This window comes from Budorcas taxicolor, chromosome 2 (assembly GCF_023091745.1).
Source record: "Budorcas taxicolor isolate Tak-1 chromosome 2, Takin1.1, whole genome shotgun sequence".
Lineage (NCBI taxonomy): Eukaryota > Metazoa > Chordata > Mammalia > Artiodactyla > Bovidae > Budorcas > Budorcas taxicolor.
This window is the reverse complement of record NC_068911.1, coordinates 139,156,597-139,176,846: the sequence shown is the minus strand read 5'-3', so window position 1 is coordinate 139,176,846 and position 20,250 is coordinate 139,156,597. Positions and strand designations below refer to the sequence as shown.

Below are 20,250 nucleotides of genomic sequence, written 5' to 3'. Positions count from 1 at the left end.
ATGAAACCAAAAGCACAGGCAACAAGAGAAAAAATAGAAAAGTTGAACTTCATTAAAATTAAGAACTAAATTTTAAAACTAAAAAAATCAGCTCATAGAATAAGAGAAAAATATGACTGGTAGCGATTGATACCCAGAATATGTAAAGAACTCTTACAACTCAACTAGAAAACAAACAACTCAATTTTAAAATAGGCAAAGGAATGAATAGTCATGTCACCAAGAAAAAATATACAAATGGTCAATAAGCAAATGAAAAGGTGTTCAACATTACTAACCATCAGAAAAATGTAAAGCAAAACCATAATAAAATTCTACTTCACACAAATTAGGATGGCTGTTATTAAAACAACAACAACAACAACAGAAAACAAGTTTTGATATGGACGTGGAGAAACTGGAATGCTCGTGAATTGCTGGCAGGAATGTAAATAATGAAGCTGCTTTGGAAAATGTTATAGCAATTCCTCAAAAAATTGAAAATAGAACTACCATATGACCTAGAAATTCCACTTCTGGGTATATACCCAAAAGAACTGAACACAGAGACTCAGATATTTCTATATCCATGTTCACAGCAGCATTATTCCCATCAGCCAAAGGTAGAACTGTCTAAGTATCTTTCAGCAAATTGATGAATAAACAAAATGTGGTGTGTGTGTGTCTGTGTGCATGAAAAAAGTGAAAGTGTTAGTCACTCAGTCGTCTACAACTCTTTGCAACCCCATGGACTATAGCCTACCAGGCTCCTACACCCATGGAATTCTCCAGATAAGAGTACTGGAGTGGGTAGCCATTCTCTACTCCAGGGTATCTTCCCAACCCAGGGATCAAACCTGGGTCTAGAGTGGAATATTAATCATCCTTAAAGAAAACAGAAATTCCAATACATGCTTCAATAGGGATGAACCCTGAAGACATTATGCTAAGTAATATAAGCCAGTCACAAAAAAAAAGACAAATACGTTATGATTCTAGTCACATTAGGTATCTAAGACAGAGTCGCAGAGATAAAAAGTAAGATTCTAGTTGCCAGAGGCCAGGGAGAGAGAAGAATAGGGAATAAATATTTATAGAGCTTCAGTTGGAGAAGACGAAAAACATTATGGAGATGGATGATGATGATGGTTGCACAATAAAACTCATGTGCTCAGTTACTCAGTTATGTCTGTCTCTTTGAGGGCCCATGGACTCTAGGCCACCAGGTCCCTTTGTCCATGGGATATTCCAGGCAAGAGTACTGGGGTGGGTAGCCATTTCCTCCTTAATACCACAGAATGTACATTTAAATGATTAAAATGGTAAAGTTTATGTTATATCTATTTTGCAACTATAAAGAAGTTTAACTTGCAAAAACAGAACTACTCCTTTTTCTTTCTCTTAAATATTACTCTCCACTTGTTTTATTCATCTAGCAATTAGCAAATCTCAGTTTCCAGCAAAACATCTCCAAACACTTCTTTTGAGCAATTTTCTTCTCAAGAGCTTCAGCTTAAATCCACCTTTCTGTGATCATCCACTCGTCAGGAAGTCCAATGGTTACAGAACAATCCATTTCCTTTAGCTCTGATATTAAGAGTTCCCCTCCAAAAATTCTGTGAAGACTCCTGACCTCACAAGGAAGCTCCTCTTCTCTGGCCTCAAGCAATCTCCCCAACTACTAAAGAAAGCACTGCTCTTCATGGAAATAAAACTGTGACAACTCATTATTACAGCAATAACCCTTCTCTCATTCAGCCCACTGTCTGCTGATCTCAGAAGCATCATCTATCTTTTTGCTATAAATAATATAGTATAATCTTTTGAAAGCCACTGACACATCAAAAGCATTTTTAAACAGTACAATCTTGAACTTGTCACAAGGTCAATAAATATATTTTGGTGTTATTCTTACTTTTATTGTTATAACAAAAAAAGGCTCCATTTTAATTGCTTGATCTATGGCTTGAAAACAGAAAAAATCAAAAAAATTTAATTAAGATGTGAATGGGACAAAGTAGGTAAATCCGCTTATTATAGTATTTGTAAACCACGAGTGAGTGTGATGCTTACGTCTTAGCAATCTTCCTAAGCTGTGTTCCAAACTGGGAAAGGAATACATTAAGGTTGTATATTGTCACTACTTATTTAACTTATATGCAGAGTACATCATGCAAAATGCTGAGCTGGATAAAGCACAAGTGGAATCAAGGTTGACAGAAGAAATATCAATAACCTCAGATAAGCAGATGACACCACCTTTAGGGCAGAAAGCAAAGAGAAACTAAAGAGCCTCTTGATGAAGGTGAAAGAGGAGAGTGAAAAAGTTGGCTTGAAACTCAGCATTCAAAATATGAAGATCATGGCATCTGGTCCCATCACTTCATGGCAAATAGATGGGGAAACAATGGAAACACTGACAGATTTTATTTTCTTGGGCTCCAAAATCACTGCAGATGGTGACTACAGTCATGAAATTAAAAGACGCTTGCTCCTTGGAAGAAAAGCTATGACAACCTAGACAGCATATTAAAAAGCAGAGACATTACCAACAAAGGTCTGTCTAGTCAAAGCTATGGTTTTTCCAGGAGTCACGTATGGATGTCAGAGTTGGACCACAAAGAAGGCTGGGTGCCAAAGAATTTATATTTTCGAACTGTGGTGTTAGAGAAGACTCTTGAGAGTCCCTTGGACCACAAGGAGATCAAACCAGTCAATCCTAAAGGAAATCAGTCCTGAGTATTCATTTGGAAGGACTGATGCTGAAGCTCCAATACTTTGGCCACCTGACCTGAAGAACTGACTCACTAGAAAGGACTCTGATGCTGGGAAAGATTGAAGATGGGAGGAGAAGGGGATGACAGAGGATGAGATGGTTGGATGGCATCACCAACTCAATGGACATGAGTTTGAGCAAGCTCCAGGAGTTGGTGATGGACAGGGAAGCCTGGTGAGCTGCAGTCCATGGGGTCGCAAAGAGGCAGACACAACTGAGTGACTGAACTGAACTGAAGCTGTGTATATAAAACATATACATAACTTCCTACTAGCAGTGACTACTTTATGATTGAGAGAGATAAAAAGTCACTCTGAAACAGATGGGAAGCCCTTGCAGGTTACTGATCTGAAGAGTGACATGATCCCAATTAGTATTTAAAAGAATCACTATGCCTGAAGAGTGTAAAACAGACTGGAGCCAGACTGACAGGAACTGGACCCAAGTAGGGATTAAGAGGTAGGAAGATATTTTAATAATACAAGGTAATGGTAGATTAGACCAGGTTGGCATCAGTGGAGCCAATGAGAAATGGTCAGATTCTAAATAGCCCTGACGAGAGAACCAACAAGATCTGATGGCTTGAAGCTACGTTTAAGAGAAGGGTAAAGGCTCTAGGGCTTAGTTGGGAGGATGATCTTCCATTTACTCAAATGAGAAGAACATGGAAGGAGCACAATGTGGTAGGAGATATTAGAAGTAAAAGTTCTTCTTTGAACATGTTAAGTTTGAGTCATCTTTTAGACATCCAAGTGGAGATGTGAGATAAATAGTTGGAAATGTAGTCTGGGTATCAAGGAAGATGATGCTGTTTGTGAAAGAACTATAATTCTTAAATGTTCCATGACAAACAAGTGTATGACAGAAATGAATCAAAGATGCTCCTGAACATTTATCACATTAGGGTGTTCAAACACATCAGGGCAGAGCCAGGAATTCCAGAGAACTAAAATGGAAAAAACAACATAAGAGCTGATGAGCAGACAGGATAGTTCATAAATAAGCTATCTGAGTAATAATCCTAAAGTGCATCAGCAGATCTTAAAAGGACTAATGTCCCAAATAAAAGAATAAAAAGAAAAATACAGACATATTTCATTAGAAAGGAAGCAATAATAGTTAACTATTTCCCCAAAAAATGTTTTATGCACCACTGCAAAGCCAAAAATAAGACAGCATCATCCCAATGCCCCACTGGTTCTGAAGGGAACGAGTAATTGCTTTTATGCTGCCCAGCAGTGATAAATGCCTCTAACTATGGTCTGAACATTCTACAGAGATGAAAGTCCGTTACATTGTACAGGGCAGACCATAGCAATTAACAAGAGTTCACTAACTATTTTTAGCCATGATTTATAAGAGAAGGAGAGTCAGTGTATGAACTCCACTGCGTTAAGGCAATTAAAAGGCATAGCCCAAAATTTCACTTCTTGGTCATAACATGTTCAATAATATCACAGGGTCCAAACAAAAACAGAATTGTATTTCTAATATTTTTACCCTGTTAAATATTTCTGGCTATGAGGACTACATACTATTCTATCTGCTATGATTTTATAACTGTTGGCATTCCTTTCCAAAGCCAGAAAACTATCAATAGCAAATGAAAATATTTCTTGGGTTTTGTCTTGTTTGGGGAATTTGGGAGAGGAGAGAAAGGTGAATATCCAATAGGGACAGTTCCAGGGATACTATCATACGAATGTGTGTTACACACAGTGTTTGGTGCCACACCATATCTATAACTTTGGCAATTACAGAGATGTTGTTTTTGTGTTTAGTTGTTCAGTTGTGTGCGACTCATTGCGACCCTTTGGACTATAGCCTGCCAGGCTCCTCTGTCCATGGGACTTTTCAGACAAGAATACTGGAGCAAGTTGCCATTTCCTCATCCGTGGGAGCTTCCTGACTCAGGGATCGAATCTGCGCCTCCTGCGTCTCCTGCACTGGCAGGCAGGTCATTTCCCCACTGAGCCATACACAGATACATAGACATATAATTAGGGATTCCAGGTGGCTCAGTGGTAAAGAATCCAGCTGCCAATGCAGGAGACACAGGAGGAACAGGTTCCATCCCTGAGTCTGGAAGATCCCCTGGAGAAGGAAATGGCAACCCACTTCAGGATTATTGCCTGGGAAATCCTATGGATAGAAGAGCCTGGCAGGCTACAGTCCATGGGATCGCAAAAAGTCAGACATGACTGGGCAACTGAGCATGCACACACAGACATACAATTAGACACAGAAAACAGTTCACCTTAAAAACTGTGTCAAAATGCTTGATTCTAAGCCTACCTTGGCGTGTACTAATCACTGCAAAGGTTCAGGGAAAGCTCTTCTATCTGCCAGACGACAAACACCACGTAGACACACTGCAGTTTAGAGGGTGGCAACCTCCAAGGCATCATATCACATCCTTGAGTACTTAGTGATAGCACATGCATGCTCAGTCGTGTCTAACCCTTTGTGATCCCATGGACTGCAGCCCACCGGGCTCCTCTGTCCAGGGGATTTCTCTGGCAAGAATACAGGAAGTGGGTTACCATTTCCTTCTCCAAGGAATCTTCCCAACCCAGGGATCAAACCCGAGTCTCCTATGTCCCCTGCATTGGCAGGTGGATTCCTTACTAACTGTACCGCCTGGGAAGCCCCCCACGAGTATTTATTCTTGCATAAATACTCTAGTCTCATCTGAGGTGGATCAGTCGAGCTCACCAGCAACCATAAAACCAGGAAGACTCAGAGAATCACCCTTCCCACAAATGTCCTCATAATTACTTCTAAACCTACCTTCTTTTCTAATAAAACAACTGTTTGTCCATAAAAGAGCACAGCTTGGATTCCCTAGTCAGTAATTAACAGATAACATTTACTGAGTACTTCCTACATGCCTGGCACTGTGCAAACTACTTTATGTGGGTGATACCATTTTGACCAAGCGTAGCCTATGGGGTGGGTACTATTATTAAGTCCATGTTATTGATCGCCCCCCCCCCCAAAAAAATCTAGAGCTTAGAAAGGCTAAGTAACTTACCCAAGTCTAAATAGCTGGTATTAGCAGATCTGAGAGACCCTCTGACCCCTGACTCCCCAACCATTCTTCCCCTGCTACATGGGAAAGGAGATTAAGATAAGTCAAATAATATCTGACACTCTAAACAGCCTACTGCTACTGCGAAGTCACTTCAGTCATGTCCGTCTCTGTGCGACTCCATAAACGGCAGCTCACCAGGCTCCCCCGTCCCTGGGATTCTCCAGGCAAGAATACTGGAGTGGGTTGCCATTTCCTTCTCCAATGCATGAGAGTGAAAAGTGAAAGTGAAGTCACTCAGTCGTGTCCGACTCTTCGCGACCCCATGGACTGCTCCATGGGATTTTCCAGGCAAGAGTACTGGAGTGGGTTGCCATTGCCTTCTCCACTAAACAGCCTAGTGTGAATCATATTTATCCCACAAATAAATGCCTATACTGGATCATTAAAATACCAGTTTCCCTGCTTAGGACTGAAATATCATGTTTGTGTAGAAACACTGGTTATCACATGCTGGTAAAACATTTAAATTGGGCATTAATGGGGAAAAGAAGGCAAATTAACCAGTTCTTAGTAAGTTCAGCTCTTTATGAAGACCTATTTCTTCAGGCTGCATGCACACTACTACATTAAAAAATATTTTAAAATACTAAAAAATAAAAGGCTCTCATAGAATAGTCAAATGTCCAACACGTGATTTGGAAATGCCCAACAAGAACTCCCTTGTTCAGTAAAGAAGGCAGAAGGAGAATCTAATAGAGGAATAAAGAAATTAAGGAAGATCAATAAGCAAAGGTAAGCAGATAATGAAAATACTATTAAAATGGCAGCATTTTCAACAAGATTGTTTATCTAGAGTTCATTTAGGAAAAACAAAAATGTTAAGAAAACCAACTGGTTGCAGAGGAAGGCCAGGGGAGGTGCATGTGGCTGTGAACCCTTGGTGTGTGACTGGTTCACGTGCTGTGCTGTGTGTGCTGTGCTTAGTCGCTCAGTCATGCCCAACTCTTTGCCACCGCATGGACTGTAGCCCGCCAGGCTCCTCTGTCCATGGGGATTCTCCAGGCAAGAATCCTGGAGTGAGTTGCCAGGCCCTCCTCCAGGGGATCTGCCCAACCCCCAACCCAGGGATCAAACCCAGATCTCCTGCATTGCAGGTGGATTCTTTACCATCTGAGCCACCAGGGAAGCCCTGGTTCATAGGCCCTTATTATTGAGATGAAAAGTGTCTAAAAAGGTTGTAAACTTCCCCAGTCAAACCCAAACTCCAGAAGTGCTAAGCGAAGAGAACAAGGGCCTAAAAGTCTACAGACCAAGGTTCTGATCATTCTGGTCATGCCAAAAATTCAAGACCTAGAGTAACTGATCTGGCCTCTTTGGATTCAGTTTTCTCATGCACAGAAATAATAATCATCTAGTAAAAGAAAAACTTGTGTTATTGCTCTGAGGACCGTGAGAGATTATAGATATGAAAATGCCTCAGTAAAACTGTGCAGGTTCACTGCAAAATGAGTGTTATATGTGTTACCACCAGTGTACTGCAGAATGAGTGCAGGTTGATTTAATGCTGAAAAAGTAAAGCGCAAGGAGGCACATGCAGGTGGGAAGAATGATCTAAATGTTGACTGGTTTATATTATTAATGGAGCCCATCTGCAACACAACTATTAACTATTGATATTATAGTATTATGGTATTAGCAGGCCTGTTAACAATCAAAAGACAATACAAAGCACCCCGCTAAGTGATCCAGACTACAACTTGATACAGCAACTTCCTGAACATCCACAGTTAAAGAAAAAAGAAGCAGCAACAGCACTGGAACAGATACTGGAATTCAAGAAGATGCTCAAAAAATCAATGTCTTCATGGCTCTGGACTGTTTTGTATGATATGCCTTTCATTATGCTTAGATTTGACTCGTACACTTAATCTTTAGCCCCACTGAGGGCAGAAGAAGATCTAGGAGTGTGTGATTATCTTGTTCTTCCTATCCACAAAAGGTTTAAAACATGCCAGAATGACTCCCTCATGTGGACACTGCCACGCAAATAAAAAAGAGGTCAATGTCCCCAGCTATATAATAACAAATCAAAGCTAAAGAGCAACATGATCACTGGTTATGGGGTCCCACTTGTATTTCTCTGTTCATTGGTTTGTTTAACTTAACTCTCTATAATTCATGTCTATCAGTAGAAGAGATACTTGGATACATATTTCTATCCATTCTATGTCTAAATAGAAAGCTTTGAGAACATTTAGCACTGAGGCAGTTCTCGTTGACAAACATTTATCACAATAGATTTGAACATAGATCTTGAATTCATTAATTTGCAATGCTCCAGATGAGGAAAGTAACCTCTGTCTACTCTTGAGCCAAAGAAGACACCTGTATTACAAAACCTTATCATCTGGAACATAATTCCAAGTCTGGCTCTGTCTGTACTTGGTAACCAACGATGGAGGACACACCTCTCATTTTCTCTTGAGACACAAAAACCGTATCTTGATTTGCTGTGAATGAACGTAATTGTTTTTAACTTCTCATTATTCTAACTAAAATATGATAACTGAATCCACCCTTTCGTAATAGAATTCCTAGCACTGGATTTGATTTAAATTGTACTGAATTTATATAAATTCTAAACACAAAAGCTCCTTTGTAAAATTGCAAAATTAAAAGGCTCTGTGTATTGTGAATGAATGAGGTTTCCATAAAACTACAGATACCCACGTCATTTGTGAACTGAATACTTTGAATAAAGCCTTATGATTACATACATTTTTGAAAGGAATAAAATATTTTCATTCTAAAAACATATTCTCTAGGAGCAATTAATTATTCAGATCTTAAAGACGGAGAGGAAGAACCTTCTGAAGCAGGAATTTAACCTGCAAATTTAGGTATTTGAACGTAAAAAAATAGGTCAAGAACACATTACTGACAGTTTGAGTTATTGCCACTGATCACAAGGGTTTTCCATAACTAGCTCCCTTGGGGCTTCTTTGGCTCAGACCATAAAGAATCTGTCTGCAACGCATAAGACCTGGGTTCAATCCTTGGGTCGGGAAGATCCCCTGGAAAAGGGAATCACTACCCACTCCTGTATTCTTGCCTGCAGAACTCCATGGACAGGGGAGCCTGGTGGGATACAGTCCATGGTGTGGCAAAGAGTTGGACACAGTGTGCAACCAACACACATACACACACAAGGGTTTTCCATAATAAGACCCAGAGTTTGCATGGATATGAATGGAATCATCTGGACAAAATTAACTCCTGCCATGGACTGACTTTTGGGTTAAAAGAGGCCTGGAGAAATGCTGAAATGAGAAAAGACCGGCAAATGTGTAGGATTCAGAAGGGGGGTGGTGGTGCAGGGGCAACAGCTCTCTTCCAGAGCACTTCACTTTCTCTTCTTCATCCCACAAGGAAAATTCATCAGCTGAAATCATGCTTGCTGCATGTGGATAAAAGGAGTCATGTGATGCACTAAGTGTTCCAGGAAGATTAATCTGTCAGCACTGGGGCTGATGGATTGACAGAGAGAAAAAGAGAGACAAGAGGCGATGACAAGAACACAATACAGAAGAGGAGGCAAGGATGGATTTGGGGAGAAACGTCAAGACTTAATATGTGACTACTTATAGACAGAAGATGAAGGAGAGAAAAGAGTCAACGATGACTCCCAAGGTTCACTCTCAGGTGGCTGAGAAAACAGTGGTACCACTGAGAAACATGAGCAAGGCAGCCAGGACAGCTCTGGCCCTGTGTGACTTTACCCTCAGCCTGGGTGATGCCACCAACGCCGGGCAAAAGTGAAGGTGAAGTCGCTCAGTCGTGTCCGACTCTTTGCAACCCCATGGACTGTAGCCTACCAGGCTCCTCCGTCCAAAGGATTTTCCAGGCAAGAATACTGGAGTGGGTTCCCATTTCCTTCTCCAGGCGATCTTCCAGACCCAGGGACTGAACCCAGGTCTCCAGCATTGTAGGCAGACGCTTTACCATCTGAACCACCAGGGAAGTCCCTGGGCAAAGCCAATGAGCAAATAAATGCTCCTTGTTATTTTATGACTGGCTTTGGAGAGGACAGTTACTTGGCTGACAAAGATCTGCCTAATCAAAGCTATGGTTTTTCCAATAGTCATGTATGGATGTGAGAGTTGGACCATAAAGAAGGCTGAGCGTCGAAGAACTGATGCTTTTGAACTGTGTTGTTGGAGGAGACTCTGGAGGGTCCCTTGGACTGCAAGGAGATCACACCAGTTAATCCTAAAGGATATCAACTCTGATAATTCATTGAAAGGACTGATGCTGAAGATGAAGCTCCAGTACTTTGGCCAGTTGATGCAAAGAACGGACTCATTAGAAAAGACCCTGATGCTGGGAAAAATAGAAGGCAGGAGGAGAAGGGGACGACAGAGGATGAGATGGTTGGATGGCATCAGTGACTCAATGGACATGAGTTTGAGCAAGCTCCGGGAAATGGTGAAGGACAGGGAAGCCTGGCGAGCTGCAGTCCATGGGGTCACAAAGAGTCGGGCATTACTGAGACTGAACACTGACAACAACAAAAGAGACAACGGTGGCCTATAATCTGTTAACAAAACCTGAGAGTAAGTGAAGACAGAATGACACAGTAGTTATATAGTTATCAGGAAGGAGCCAACCCAGGAACAGAAAGAGTGGAAAATATAATGTAGGGACACAGGATGAAGCAAGACTTTGAAGGGAAAGCATGTGTGCTAACTCACTTCAGTCATGTCCAACTCTTTGCAACCCTAAGGACCATAGCCCACAGACTCCTCTCTGCATGGGATTCTCCACCCCATGGAGTGGGATACTATGCCCTCCTCCAAGGGATCTTCCCAACCCATGGATCAAACCTGCATCTCTTGCATCTCCTGCATTGGGAGGTGGGTTCTTTACCACGAGTGCCACCTGGGAAATCCTACCATGGAAAGCACTGTGGCCATCAAATCAAACCAAGGTGAAATGATCAAAAATGGTTCAGACTTTGTGGGAGAGAAGAATCAAAGACTAGGGTCCAAACTCAAACTCCTCCAAGTGCCTGGCAAGTAACAGAAGGACAGGTAGGTATTTGGCAGTAAGGATGGGGTTGGGGGGCACTGAAACAGCACTCACCCACCCCATCTAAAGAGAAGCCACAGTAGGTAAGTTACTCCCACCCAAGACCATAGGCCCAATCTTCCAGTTCGCCAGGAGCAACCATCCCACCCACGATTCTCTACCACATGTGCCATTTTATCTTCTTCAAGCACTTGTCAATACCTGAAATCTTTGCGCTGTTGTTGCTACTGTGTTTACAGTCTGTCTCCTCCCACTGGAAGGCAAGTTCCCTAAGGAGCCAAGAACTGGCCTTCAATGTTCAACCAGTCACACGCTCACCTCTGGACTTGTCAGAACTGAACCATTTGACACAAAATAAATTAAAATGCTTGATCTCTTCACAGTCTTCATAGCCTTTCCCCTTGGTCACCTGCCATGCCCAACACACCCAAGTCTCTCTCCAGCCTGGCCTCTGGAAAGGGTAAGACCTGGGTTTGAATCCTGACTCTGTCAGCCATGCACTAGCTGTTTGTACTACTACTAATAATTCTCAACTGCTGCCTCTATAAACATGTCCATTACCGGATTTCTGGAGGAATTAAGTGAGTCTTTTTTAAATTGACTCTGAATGTAATGAGCTTCCCTTGTGGTTCAGCAGTAAAGAATCTGCCTGCCAATGCAGGAGACGTGAGTTTGCTCCCTAGGTTGGGAAGATCCTCTGGAGAAGGAAATGGCAACCCACTCAGTATTCTTGTCTGAAAAATCCCATGGACAGAGAAACATGGGGGACTACAGTCCTTGGGGTTGCAACAAAAATTGGACACACCTTAGCAACTAAACAGCAACATGAATGCAATGATAACACCTGTTTCTTTGAAATTTCCCACAGTTGGATTTCCCCTTCTCACACTCACCTCACTTCTCTCCCCAAGACCAAAAAGCTGCTGACTGTGGGCCCCTCTGCACCTCTCCATTCTCTCCATCTCCCGAAAACTTGTCTCCTAGTTTGTCTCTAGGACCAGCTCCATCATCTCCTCCTGGCTGAGGTTTCCTCTGACTTTCCTGAGTCCCTGCAGCCCTTTCTTCCTACTATCAGCAATACTCTGAGAGGAACCACACACACTCCACCAGCTGCCTTGTTGCTGATGTCCAGCAAGTCAGAGCAAAGGGAAGGACTGAGTAGTTCTCTTCCTCACTTTTCCCAGAGTCTAACACAGGGCCTCATTCAAAACAGGCATTAACCCAATGGAACTGAACACCTCACAGATGTAAATCTGATTGACTGGAAACTATATGAGTGGATACCTTGGGCTCCACCATTGAGAATTAACCAGTTGCAATGACAAAATCTCCCACACAGTCAGCTCCTGATTATCCACATTAACGGTGAGTGACAGGGACAGGAATAATCTAAGAACTGTTAATACAAATATTCTCACAATTTCAGGTAATATAAGTGCAATTTATGCAGTGCTAATAACTCGAGACCAAAATTCTGTCTCTGGCTGCTCTGTCACAGTGCCAAAAATACTTAACAGTAACTTCAGGCTCTTTTGAATGTCAATTTAATTATAACATGAAATTTCACAGAAAGCACTGCACTCTTTCTAACACAGGAGTGTTCAACCATCGGTTCATTAAACAGATATTTACTGACAGCCTATTATATGCCAGGCATTATAAGGAAAACCATTACAGGCCTGAATTCTGTGTATTACAATTTTGTAATGACTGCTTAGGAAGACCTAGAAAATGTGGGAAGGCCACTGAGGCCAATACCAAAGTCTGTTTTACCAAATAACCTAGTAGTGGTCACACTATCAGTTCTGAGGACACTGTATTTGTTTCCACTGTCCCACAGCCAGAGCAATGGAGCAGCTGGCTTCTGGATGGTCAAGAAATGTGGAACCAGCCTTGTCCTGAAGCAGAGCAGGCAGTAACAATAACCACGGAGATCTAAAGCCACTTAAACCTTTCTAGTCACCCTGGGGTGGTGGGAATAGGCGTGACAAAAAACAACTTTTGTTTTTCTGGGTTATTGCTGGGGCATTTTACAGAACGAAAATCCTGCTCACACCCAGGGTCTGGACATTTAGATAAAAATTTGACTTTGGGATTCCCACCAAAAGTCCCTCTTTGCTTTCCACAGATGCCTTCAAAATAATCACTTAGTGACTAAGACTCAGCACTTTCAAAGCACAGGGGGCCTGAGTTCAATTCCTGGTCAAGGAACTAGATCCCACATGCCTCAGCTAAGACTTGGTGCAGCCAAATAAAAAACTATTAAAATAATAATAATAATAATCACTTAGAGGTAAGCCTGGGAACAGTTAGTGACCTCTGACTCAACCACCTTATAAGTGATAGGTACTTGCTACCCTCTCTATCTTTTGTTCACTGATGACCTGGGACAATGGACTTTCCTTCCCCACCTCCTTCTCATTCACTACCCCATAACCCTTTCTAGGATCTGTAAGTAATAATCTTGTGACTCTGCTTCCTTCGCACGGTATACTGAAAGTGTGCTTTCAATCCAAATGACTTAATTGATTACACTTCCCTGAAGTGGGAGCCTGGATGCTGAGGGAGTTACTAGCCAAACCATGTGGGTGGCTTGAGTCCCCTCATTGAACAGGTCATAATCTGTATGTTCTTAATTCAACACACCAGCTCCAACCCCTCAACACAGTAATGAGGGTCATTGCGTGTGTGCGTGCTAATTCACTTTAGTAGTGTCCGACTCTTTGCGACCTTATGGACTGTAGCCCACCAGGCTCCTCTTCCCCTGGGATTCTCCAGGCAAGAATACTGGGGTGGGGTGTCATGCCCTCCTCCGGAGGATATTCCTGACTTGGTGGCTCTGACAGTAAAGAATTTGCCTGCAATGTGGGAGACCCAGGTTCGATCCCTGGGCTAGGAAGATTCCCCTGGAGAAGAGCATGGCATCCCACTCCAATATTCTTGCCTGAAGAATCCCAAGGACAGAGGAGCCCAGTGAGCAACAGTCCATACAGTTGCAAGCAGTCAGACATGGCTGAGCAACTAACACTTTCAACACAGTAGGGAAGGAAACAAAAAACTGAGCCGAGGAGATGACTTTCATCTTCCCCCAGAACCTGTGCTGTCCATAATGTACCTGTTCCATCCCTTCCCAACTGCAAGAGAAAAGAATCCTAAAAAAGTAGGATTCAAGGCAAGTACTTTGACTAAAGGCAAGTTTCAGGAAAAGATCTGAAGGGGAGCAGAATATACTATCCCAAAATATGCCTCTTTGGCATAAACATTATTTTAGGCTGGTTATTTTTAAGAAACACCAGACACAGGAGAAGCTCTGTAAACCAAGCAGAAGTTACTCTTTTGTAAGAGACATTTATATGTATAAGAAGTCTCTATTTATAAGGTGTTTCCCTCTCCATACCGGAAAGAGGAAGATGCTCAAAGACACCAGAAACACTTAATCAGCATAAAAGGCAACAATTTAAATCTGCATACAATCTTACCCTCGTTTACTGTGCTTTTCCTGACAGCCTCCCATCAGTGGCTCCCCAGTCCCCAACAGCTGATCTTCAGCAGGACAGTTATTTAAGCTGATGGCTGGGCCATTTCAAAGTTACTCAGTTTTATTCCATCTCTCCCACGCACACAGAAGAGATACACATTATTAAATACAACTATTAACTATTGATATTATAGTGTTATGGTGTTAAACTTCTATTTTTCTCCTATTAACCTGTCACAGGGTGCGTCTCAGCCAAGAATCTTGAAAAGTAGAAGAAAAATTCTTTTTATTTCTCCACAGATTCATTAACTTTCTCAGAAACAGATCTCATAGGATTATCTATTAATTAATTAATTTATTTATCTAAATGGATTATTTTCCTTTTCAAATGTATATTTTACCAATAAACTGAATGAATGGTTGATAAAATGCTTGTGTTTAGTAATCATAAATTCCATTTATGCTTATAAAAGTCTCTAAAAGTAAAGAAAAGTCTTGATTCAGACCCTATTACTTCCACATGGTGGTAAACTAACTTCCTAGTTAGTAAGAAAAAAATTACAATAAATCATCAGAAAATAATGCTGTCTCTAAAAACACTTGAATTTGGGTAAGTTCCAAAAATCAAGGAATATTACTACTTAGGTCTGAAGTAACCAAGTTTCCAGTCCGCCCTGAACCATCTAGGTTTATGCCAATTATCCTGGCATAATTACCAGGTGCACCTATTTTCACTCTCAAAAAATGTCACAGTTTGGACGGTGAGTTACACAAAACCCTATCTAGAGATAAAAGGATTCCTAAACCATCTTTGACAGAGAAAACTTTAAGATTTTCAAAAACACTAGTGTTAACAGCAGTGCTTTGCACAGTCTGCTTTTAAATTTACTGATTTTGAAAGAGTTAACAAACATTGTAACTTTCACAGCTGTAAAGTAGTAGCGCCTGGTCAACTCTGAATATTTAGGAAGTAAATACGGAGCTCTGCCTTGCAGTTTATATCTGGAAATCTCCCTCTCCACCTCTATTCCCCAATCTAGGGACCCAGGAGAATGGCACAGTGATTCAGCATTTCTAAGACATTCATTAAAATGTGCTTGAGTGCAATGAAATCAGGGGAGAAAAAAAGGTGCAAAATACACAGATATTAAAATCAAAACTTCTTATAAAAGCAAAAATAAGGAAATTGTATACTTCCTCTCTTACTGAAGCATTTGGAAAGCTGCTGGATTGACATGCATCTCCCATCACTATGTTAGGTAAGTCAGCCAAAGATCTAGCAGAAAACATATGGAACACTGTTTGTCAACGAGTTCGAGAGAAGCTTCAAAACAGAAGCACAGGGGAAATCACAGGACACAAAGGGAAATTTCAGCGAAACCACCATACAGGAAGAACACTGCTTATACCTGTCCAAGAGCACTGTTTGGAATCTTGCTGACCTCATTTTTGCATCTCCTAGAAGACAGACCATGTCTTATTCATCCTTGTTCTCCTTATCTCTTATCTCTGAATCTTTGGCATACTACTTTGCACATGAGAACAGTGCTACAAATACTTGTTGAGTCAAACTAATAAGTAGAAAATGTTTTCAAATGTAATTTTTGCATAAACATCTGTTTTGAAGATAGGAGAAACTCAACCACCAAGAGCGGTGGAAATAAGAGGTAACATCCTTCCAAAAGCAAGTATGTGCTCCACAGTGAGAAATCTACTCCTCTGCATGTGTACATGAGTGCATGCATGCTAAGTTGCTTCAGTCATGTCCAACTCTTTATGACCCTATGGACCCTACAGAGCCTGCTAGGTTTCTCTGTCCATGGGATTCTCCAGGCAAGAATACTGGAGCAGGTTGCCATGCCCTCCTCCAGGGGATCTTCCCAACCCAGGGATCGAACTTACATCTCTTCGTCTCCTGCATTGGCAGGTGGGTTCTTTACCACTATCACCATCTGGGAAACCCATTCCTCTATATAAGCGGTGGGTAAAGTTTTAACAACCTCATTATCATAAAACTTCTGATATATTGTAGTCAAACCAAGTCCCACCAAACAAAGACAGGAGTCAGCCATAGCCAACAATACCTGAGTTGTTAAAAAAAAAAAAGAAAGTTCCCCTAAAGTTTCCTTCATCTCAACTCAAGAGAACTTCTTTAAAATAGACTTTCTGGCCATTTTTTTTTTTCCCCTCCAGCACCCTATGCAAAAGGCACTGGTGAGTTTGAGAACTTGTCACCAAACTAAAGAAGATCTTATTAATTAGTAGGAAAACCATAAAATTGGCCTCAGTATCTTTATCAAGAGGAACTTTTTCTTCCTTGAAGACTCACCCACTCCTCCTACCAACAAGACAAATGGGTAGACAAGATCCAGGAGTCAACCCATCAAGTTACATACAAGCAGCTGGGAAAAGGGCTGTGAGTATAGAGACCCCTGCACCTCAGCTAAGGTGGGGAGCAGCCACTTCACAACGTGAAGCAAAGTTAACTTCTCCAATAACATCTTATATGAAGGATGCATTTTCTCAGAAACCTGACGTGTAAATATTAAATATTCAGGCCCCTTGAATTTTATGTTGGTGGTTTTACAGTCACGGAAAGTCATCTGATGGCCTTAAATGTCTAACTCCCCATTTGGAAAATGGGAATAAATACTGTTACCTAAATTTTAGAAAACTAAGGAAAGTAATGATGCAAACCATCTACTTTCCTTAAGTTCCAGATGTTTAGAAAATGACTGCTCTTCTCAACTGAACAAGTATAATCTGTAGGTGTTCAGAACCACTTCCCCCACAATGTGTCACTTTTGCATCAGGATTATTTTGAGCTAAAGGTGCAATCAAGACCCTGCAAGTTCAAGAGAAGCCACTGCTCCTCCCTTAACAACTCAGAAGAATTTAAATTGAGGATTTTTCCCAGAAAAGATTTATTACCAGAGATAAACTTTAGCTAAGTGGCCCCATCTATATGGCCAGCAAACATCTAATTACCAACCATCCACTCTTTTTATCATCTTATGAATGACCCTCCTGTCCCTGGAAGCTCCAGGGCCCTATGCCATTCCTTAGCTTAAGATGGTATATATGCCTCATTTTATCTTTCTGTCTCTGACCCTCTCAGGTATGCAGGGGCCTCAGACCCGCACATGTATACATATGAAAGTAAATTTCATTTTCTCTTGTTACTCAAACTCATGTCAATTTAATATTTGGACCAGCGAGAAGAACCTAGAAAGCTAGAAGAAAGTTTTCTTCCTCCCTGACAAGTCCAAAGTAAAATATTTAACACAGAAACTCTATTTTCTGTTGCTAATAAAGAAAAAGGCACTGATAATCCATTATAGAAATCTGCTTGGGGTCCAAAATATTATTAACTCAAATAATGACTAGTAAGCAGGAAAAAAAAAGATTCCTTAAACTCTTTGAATATTATGCACCTTCATCTTCCACTGAATGCTTTTTTAAAAAAATCAGTGACACTTTCTGAACCAAAGTAAAGCAACTGCTCACAATGAACAAGACAGATAAAGTCTTGAAAGAACTGATCTCTGAGTTACATAAATTGTTTGTTTATATTCACTATAATCCTTCAATATGTCATATTATTTACCTACTGAAAATATAACCAAAAAAAAAGTACTGACTAACTAAAGAAAGAGGCTGTTTAAACTTAATGACTCGATTTCTAAGTGAAAGTGTAGATGCGAAATCTACGGCCCAACAGCTTCTTATAGCAATTTTCTGGGTGCAGACTGAAAGCAGTTTTCATCATGGGAGGTAGAATACTGCACCCTTACATAAAGCCTCACAGATTAAAGTCAGGACTATCAACATATTGGTTTAACTACTGTTCAGTGTTCAATGCACCTACAAGAAAAATGGACCACATTTCAGCTGTTAAACTTACAAGGCCTTAAGAAAATTCCAATTTCAGTTTAGAGTCAGAAAGGAAAGAGAAACAGCAACCCTATCCAAGTAGATTCCAGGTGAAATCCCTTCAGCTTCTCCCCTATCATTAATTGGTTTCCTAATAAAATGCTGCAGTAAAATTTGTAAAATCAGATTCTGGCAGAAAATCAAATCAAAGGACAACTCTTCACAGCAGCCACTTTTGCATACCCAGTCCCTGCCTACCTTGTTATGTTTTTGCTGGTGTCTTGCCTTTGTGTCAAGAACATGGTAAGGGCTCTCCGAGTCTTGGTTGATGTAATATATGAGTCTTGAAGGCAGGGTGATTTCTTTCTGCATTGCATGGCTGGAACTGCTATTACTGCTGCTATTCTGTTGCAATGTGTTGTTCTCATCTGCCAGGACTCCCAATTTTTTTTCTGCAGTTTCATTCCAATACGGAGCTGGGGTGGGGGGGAGGACACAAACATAGACAAACACACAAGTACCCTATCAATACATAAGTACTACAATGCATTTTTTCCATTAATTGCAAAACCAAAGTTTTCTACTTAAAAGCATGTAAGGAGTAGAGACACAGGAAAGCAAGTAATTGCCACAATGAAATGGTCTGGATAGGTTAACAGCCAATAAGGCATATACAACAATGTACTGTTCATAGTCTTAAATCTATATGTCTAAATATGTGGGTGGGCGGGAATGGACTTGAAGGTAGGGTCATTAAACAAACATGCTCAGTGGTGCTTGACCCTCATCTCCACCCTTTCGGCTTCTGCAGAAGCTCAAAGGGACTCCGACTAGCAGTATCCCACCTAAGAGCTAAGAATACTCCTAAGATAACTTGAGTGTTGAATTCTTGAACACTGAATGTTGATTGACTCATTAAACAAAATGGACAATTCCTTTTTCTTTTAACTTTGAGATGAGAAAAAACCCTTTGCCAGAAAGGGATGCAGAGGCTGGCCGCTTTCCAATTTCATTTTCCTGCTTTGGCCAGGTTTCTGCTCTCACTGGTTTTCCGTCATCAATGTAGTGAACATTACATTATCTTAATTGTTCATGATAATAATAAGCATTTTGAGAAATCACAAGCCAAAGGTTTAGAGCCCCGGTTTCCCTCCCCACCTATAATTCCAACAGCAGTGAATAAACCCACTAGGCAATCTAAAAAGATACATTAGCACTGTTCTCATCACATCTTCCCGCATTCGCGTTCAGGCTCCAGCACCCGAGAAAAAAAACTTGCTCCCTTGCTGCATCTCCCGTCCACCGGTCTCCCCAAGTTGCACAGAAATCAATTAGAGACCCCCGCATCCACTAAATACCTTCCGGCAGTAATTTAGTGACTGCAACAAAAAATGGACTTCAAAAAGTGAACTGGAGTGAACGCGGGTTTGAGAATGAGAGAGGTGGACAGGCAGGGAGGTTTGGAAAGGCCGAGCCCTGGACGTGGCCGGAGCGCACGGTCCCGCGCGCCCTTCGCTTTCTTCTGCAGGGCCCGTTGGGCAAGGCAATGCAAAGGGCACCGGGGCCATACCCACCGCTGGGTGCAGCAGCCCCCCAGGCGCGGGGCCGGGACGAGGCGGCGAGTGGAGGCAGCAGGAAAAGGACGAGGAGGAGGCGGCAGGGAGGCGCGCGGGCCAGGGCGCGGATGGGCGCCGGGGCGGCGGAGCCGCCGCTGGGGCCGCTGGAGGCTCGGGCAAGGCTGCAGCCCGCCAGGGGTGGCCGCCGGGAGCTGTTGCCGGGTGGCTTCATGGCTCATAGCTCCCGGGCGCCGCTTGGTGTGGCCAGCAAGAGCGCGGGTCTAGGCTGCAGGGGAGGCTGCGGGTGGAGCCGGTCACGCCGGCTCGTCGCGCATGGTGCAGCCGCGGACAGGGGGTCCAGGCTAAGGGCTGGGCGGCGCCCCCTCCCTTGCTCGCCTCTCAGCCCCTCCCCGGGCGGCCGCTGAAGAGTCCGGGGGTTCCCAGTCGCTCCGCCAACTTGGAGCCT

The 20,250-nt window shown here is 42.0% G+C and overlaps 1 protein-coding gene across 1 annotated transcript in view; it reads right to left on the bottom strand.

Moving 5' to 3' along the window:
* Positions 1–20,016, bottom strand: part of ADAM23 (ADAM metallopeptidase domain 23) — a 185,108-nt gene extending 165,092 nt beyond the window's left edge. The window contains exons 1-2 of the mRNA XM_052635428.1: positions 19,803–20,016; positions 18,487–18,704 (exon numbers count right to left, since the gene is read on the bottom strand). Coding sequence (XP_052491388.1) covers positions 18,487–18,704; positions 19,803–20,016 — 432 coding nt within the window. The remainder of the gene's footprint in view (positions 1–18,486; positions 18,705–19,802) is intronic.
* Between the last annotated feature and the right edge of the window lie 234 nt (positions 20,017–20,250).